We start from the raw sequence: 5,794 nt of genomic DNA, 5'->3' as shown, positions 1-5,794 counted from the left end.
TTTGATTAGATTCTGACTCTGTGAAATCTTTAAAAAATGTCACCAAGCACAAATAGATAATTTGCAAATTAGTATGAGATGCAACAAATTTTTAGACTAACTATAATTATCTACAAATATTACGTCTGCACACATATAAAAGCAATCAAGACATAGTCTCTCCCATCCACACTGAAATGCTGAGATCAAACTGAAATGCTGATTTCAACTCAAACCTCTGGTTTATGACTGACATGCCTTCATTTTGCTTCCACTTAAATGCTTTTATAGCTCCACTAAACTGAAATTGTGTCTGAAATGAAATGCACTGATATTCATCATTAACCGGAGAAAAGGAAACTTTTCCAAAGAGCATGTAGTCTCTTGTTGCGCTATATCTCAAATACAATATGGGGTGATAGAGCTCATCCAACCCAACATGTAAAAACCAGCTCTGTTTTGCACCTATGGAAAATGCAGCTGCACATATGGTGCTCTATTGACTCTGGGAGACTTTGGACAGATTAATGATCTCCTAAGTTGTTTGTCTGCAAACCTGAGTAACACCTTAAATGCCATAAACGCTTCAGGACGCTTGGCTGCCTTTGTGAGTGTGTGTGTTGGGGTGTGGGGGGGTTACTGGACTGAAATGTTTCTTTTATTACTTTAAGTATTTTTATTACATTTAGCTACATTTCTTCCTATTAAATTAACATCTTTGTTTGCCTAGCACAAAGAACAATCCATGCCTGTGTATCACTCTACTAGATGACAGGAGCTGTAATTCAGATTAGTTTCAAGCCCTTGTCCTCTGGCTGTAGCTGCCAGTTGGTATTTAGCATTCACATCTAATAGCTATTTAATAGTCTTGATACCATCAACTTTACTATACCACGGTATTCAGACTTGGCACAAATCCACCCCTCATACTGCAGGATATTGTCCACAGTGACATAACAGGCTGGTTTAAGGGGGCCACTGCTCTTTTCCTATTGGGGCTCTGTATGTTTGTGCTGTGGATGTGACACCCCTTCATTGGTGAAGAACTGAAATAAACAAAACCAGGAGAATTATTTTTTTTTAAAGCCACAGGAAGAGAAAGCCAGGTATTTTTTATGGAGTTTATTTTGTACCCCTGGAAAAAAAAGTGAATAAAAAAGGACAACACTTGCTCTGCACCCTTAAGGCTCCTAAAGTGCTCCCTAATTACCATTCTCTTTCCCAAGGTCATAATGGAATGCATTCCAAAATGGATTATGTTCCCACTCTGGCTCTCTCATTCTTTCTTTTTTCTCCTTCTTCCTTGCCCCTTATTTAATTGCTATCATTCTCCCTCCTTCTCCAGGTCCCCTCTCTTGTTAATGGCTTACACATGTCAGCCGAGTGGTTGTGGCACTGCATTAAAATGCCCTGGTGATCTGTACCATGCTGTTCCTCCCATGGCTAGATCACAGTGTTCTGCTTAGAGTACACAACCCCAGTACTCTGCCAACCCACCTGTCCAAACCACACTATCAGGATCCCCAGTCATCTGTCACTCCGCCAGCCCTTTGTAACTGCCACCTGTTTTCAGTGACAAAAACAAGACACGCTGAGTGTCTGACGCACACTTCTTTCACCTTGAGGGGTAGATATTGTTTGTATCACTCTGACCTAAAAATCAGACCATTGACAAAAGCCATAAACAATATTTCAAAATTGGTCTGTAATTAAAGCAAATCTTAATATAATCTATCCTGCACAACACTTGGAACAACCTGCACGCTTTACGTTACATGAAACCAAGGTGCACAGGAGATGCAGGTGCGTGTGTAAATCCAAGCAAGGAAAGTGAGGGACTGATATTCAGGTGAGGAGGGCTCTAGCTGCTGTGATGTAAGTACACTTGTGCATGTCATCAACAATGGCTGCCTGTGAAGCAAAGCCCTAAGGCCACGAATAACATGCAGCAGCTGTAGCTCAAAGAAAAAAGCCTCTCTCTATCTGTTTGTCTCCATCATTTAACCATAAGAAGAGAAGTCCAAACCATCAACAAAGGACCAAGTAGGCCTGAATCCTTTGGAGCTCTATAGACTCCTTGGTGCAAGTTTTCCACAAGAATGTCCCCATATGTTTCACATTATAATTCGTCTCCAATACACCATAGCCCACAACAGTACAGAACCCCAAATTATAGGCACTGCAAAACACAATTCATTGAGGAAGACATTTAAGGTTTAAAAAGAATCAAAGATGCCTAACCAAACTTTGGGGAGTTCATTTTAAAGGCTTTCAGTAATACTTTTCCACATTAGAAACCATAAGAACAGTGCTTGCTCAGTTTGAATGACTTCTCTGTCTTCAGATTCCTGCACACACAGACATGCAGTCATCCACACACTCCCGGTTTTGGTAGGACACTGCCGAATTAAATACAGAGAGCAGTGCCCTGTTTTCCTCCTGGAATAAATTGACAAAACTCAAAGAAATGTGATTGGGCAATGTAGATGGATAAAGCGCGCGGGCACGAGCGCGCGGGGGGTATTCTGTGTGTGAAGTCCTAATCCTGCTTTTGAGTACAGACCAGCCCAACTTTAAAACCCTCCCTGCTAATTATTGACCCTGGAAACGTTCAGACGCCGTGCCTTACCTTTTCAAACTCAAAGCGAGTACTCAGATTCTTCGATTTTCCTTTTTGATTCCGTTTGTCTGAGCTGTTGAAAGAGAAATAGTGGAGTAAAGTCCTGAGTCAAAGAGTCCTCAGCCCGTCATGCAGGCTTACAGCGGCCTGAGAGGCTCATTTTCCTGTGCTGGAATGTGCTCTCAGGGTGATCACAAGCGCTTCTGTTGGCTCACTGTGTCCCGGCTGGACCCGGTTATCTTAATTGGGGCTGCCGGTGATAAACTAGAAGCCCTTGCTCGATTGCCGAACTGCTGCCGCTCCTGCCTCCTGCTGTTGCTCTTCAGCCCCCCACCCCCAGCACACTTCCTCCAGTACAGGCGGCCGCTGCCGCCGCCACAAGTCCTGGCACGGGATAGTCCTCCCACTGCGCCGCCAGAGACCTTCTTCCCTCCCTCTTTTCCCTCCCCTGTGGCCAACCTCCCCACAAAACTCCATCACATGTTGAGACTGGACAAATGCAAAAACGTTGGCGTTACACCATTAGATCAAGAGATGTATAAGTTTAAAAGCACAAAGTATAATTCCAGAAGTTAACCTTTTACGCAGAAAAGTTCCCATAGCCTAAATCGGGTGTAGCCTTCATGGTTATATGTGTAGAGTTGGGCTTCAAATTAAATTAACAGATCAAATGATGATGAATGATGTTCGTTATTGAAAAAACTCTCTTATCCTAAACTCCAGTGGTTTTGACAGGTGGTCAGTTTAACTTTGGGGTGCAAAAAAAACTTGCTTGACAATTTATATTTAATGCTTGATTAATATTATCAACAGATAGTGACAACGCATAAATTTGAACTATAACAGCTCATGCATTGCTTTTTTACAACTTCATAATTTTGTATTCATCCCTTTGGTAAAATGTTGGTGCTGTATAGCTCACAAGCTTGTCTTAGAATAACTATTAGCGCCATCCATAGTTACATAACAATGATTACTGCTTTTGATCCAAGAATGTGCAATAGTCCCTCTTAATACAGTGGGTTGTTGGAGTTTTAATTGTGCAATATATCCAACAAATAAATGAATACATGAATGAGTGAATGCATCAAAACTGTTAAGATAACTTTATTTTTTAAATCAGAGAAATAACATTTTAGTGGCAAAGAACATTCGTTGTTTATCAGTACTTTGCAAGAAGTATTTTAAGCAGAATCTCAAGATTTGCAATTAATAAAAATGTTTCTTTCTAAAAACTAAAATAAAGCATACATGTCAAACTGTAATAAAAGTAACATTATTTACGAGTGCCTGAAGCTAAAGTTAACAAGTATATTCTAACATAACAAAATGCTAAATTCTACAAAAAAGCAGCATATTAAAATATGCTCATTCAAAATGTGTGGATTAGAACAGTATGGTTATAAGGAACACATTTACCACCAACACCAACTCACCAAAAAAAAAAACTGCAAACAATCAAAACATTTAAATGAATTAGAATATAAACAATCTTCCCAAAATCAAATAGCAGATATACTTTTAGAAAAAAATGTTAAAATGTATTAAAATTGCATGGGAATTGTTAGTTAGTTAGTCTTAGGTTTATTCTTTTTCTAAGCTGTGTTTAAAGAGAAAGGATCAGAGCCGAATGTGGTACTATTGGAAGAAAAGCTGTAGGTGTAAGTAGAGGAGTAATCTACACTGCCTCTACGAGATCCACTCCTGGAACCAGCCCTGGACCCAGAGCGAGATCCTGGGTTAGAAACATTGTAAGGGCTGCTGATTCCTTTAGTGGACACTGATGAGGCCTGCAGCATCTTCATACCATTGCTTTCCTCCACCATGCAGCTGTCCATGGCTTCCTTGTAGGAGACTTTCAGCTTTGTCTTTGGACAGGTCAGGATCTTCTGGTGGTTCCGTGTATCCTGAAGCTTCATGGCCCCTTGACCATCTAGCCAACGCCTGCGGATAGCCTCTTCAATGGTAATGCGACGTCCAGTGCCAGGCTCAACCAATCCTCCTGTCACATATTGAAACTCCAAGAATCTCTGACCGGCCTCATAAGGCAGCCATGTCTCTTTTACTGCCTCTGCTGCAGACATCTTTCTTTTAGTCTTCACATCCTCAAAACCAACATAGGCTTTCTGGGAAGGTTTCAGCTTAGTAGCCATACTTTCATCAATGATGCCCTGATGAACAGCATCCTGCAGTGACAGTCTCGAACCAGTAGCAGGGTTGATAATGCCACCTGTGCATGCCTGGGCCTCCAGCAGTCTCTGCGATGTAATAGTGTCAACTATACCTCTTCGAAGCCCTTCAGAAATAGTTATCTTCTCCAAGGTCTCTGTGTCAAATATGGCTGCGACAGGACTCTGGTCATCAAACATCTCAGGGGGAGAGACGGTAATAGAAATACTGCTCAGGCGTCTACGAACAGTAGGGGAGGATGGTGCAGCCTGGGTAGGGCTGTTGCAGGTGAACATATCTGCACTGCCGCCTGCAATGGTCATCTCGGTGCTGTCAGTTCTGCTGGTAATTTGGTCTGCAAACTGGGTCAAGGTTAGTTTTCCAGCACGATACTGGTCCAAAGATTTCTGGTCGATGAGGCCACGTGTCAGGCAGTCCTGGATGTCATACTGGGTTCCTGTCTTCCTATCCACTATCACCAAACGTGAAGAGCCATCTGACCCCTTGATAGTTATTTCCTCCCACTCACACTCCTGCTCCGATAAGTCCAGGAAGGTGTCATAGTCAATTAGCTCCCGGTGAAAGGCCTCTCTCACTGACATCTCCAGCCCAGTGTCTGGGTCAACTATCACAACCCTTCTCTTACGGAGGACATTGGTACGAGTGTCTTGTGACTTCTGGGGTTTCGTCTTGTCTTTAAGTGGCAGGAGAATTAGGCCAGTTTTGGCATCTGTGATGCATCTTTCCTTCAGCTGAAGATATGTAAGGTTGTCCTTGGTGTTAGGGTCAAAGAACCCTTTTGTGTCATCTCCTTCATAACTTAGAATGTCATTCATCTTTTCATCAAAATATCCCCTTTTATAGGCAACAGCGACATCAATACGGTGGCTCTCTTTGGGGTCAATAATCCCACCACTAGCAATCTGGGCCTCAAGCAGACGGATTCCATGACCTTTCTCAATAAGCTCTTTCTCAATAGCCTGGAAGAGGGAGATTGTCTTTCCTGTTAATGGGTCTGTGTATCCA

General features: G+C 42.2%; 2 protein-coding genes across 2 annotated transcripts in view; both read right to left on the bottom strand.

Annotated features, from left to right (window-relative positions):
• Window positions 1-2,834, bottom strand: part of LOC109957663 (tensin-3) — a 32,342-nt gene extending 29,508 nt beyond the window's left edge. The window contains exon 1 of the mRNA XM_020595720.1: window positions 2,609-2,834. The gene's annotated coding sequence lies outside the window, so the exon portion shown is untranslated. The remainder of the gene's footprint in view (window positions 1-2,608) is intronic.
• A 917-nt stretch (window positions 2,835-3,751) lies between these two features.
• The window catches only part of dspa (desmoplakin a), a 16,102-nt gene continuing 14,059 nt past the window's right edge, over window positions 3,752-5,794 (bottom strand). Inside the window, exon 25 of the mRNA XM_020595870.1 lies at window positions 3,752-5,791. Within this exon, the coding sequence (XP_020451526.1) occupies window positions 4,195-5,791 (1,597 nt within the window). The 3' untranslated portion in view covers window positions 3,752-4,194. The remainder of the gene's footprint in view (window positions 5,792-5,794) is intronic.

This window comes from Monopterus albus, unplaced genomic scaffold (assembly GCF_001952655.1).
Source record: "Monopterus albus unplaced genomic scaffold, M_albus_1.0 scaffold28.1, whole genome shotgun sequence".
Classification (NCBI taxonomy): domain Eukaryota; kingdom Metazoa; phylum Chordata; class Actinopteri; order Synbranchiformes; family Synbranchidae; genus Monopterus; species Monopterus albus.
This window is presented reverse-complemented; position numbering and strand designations above follow the sequence as displayed.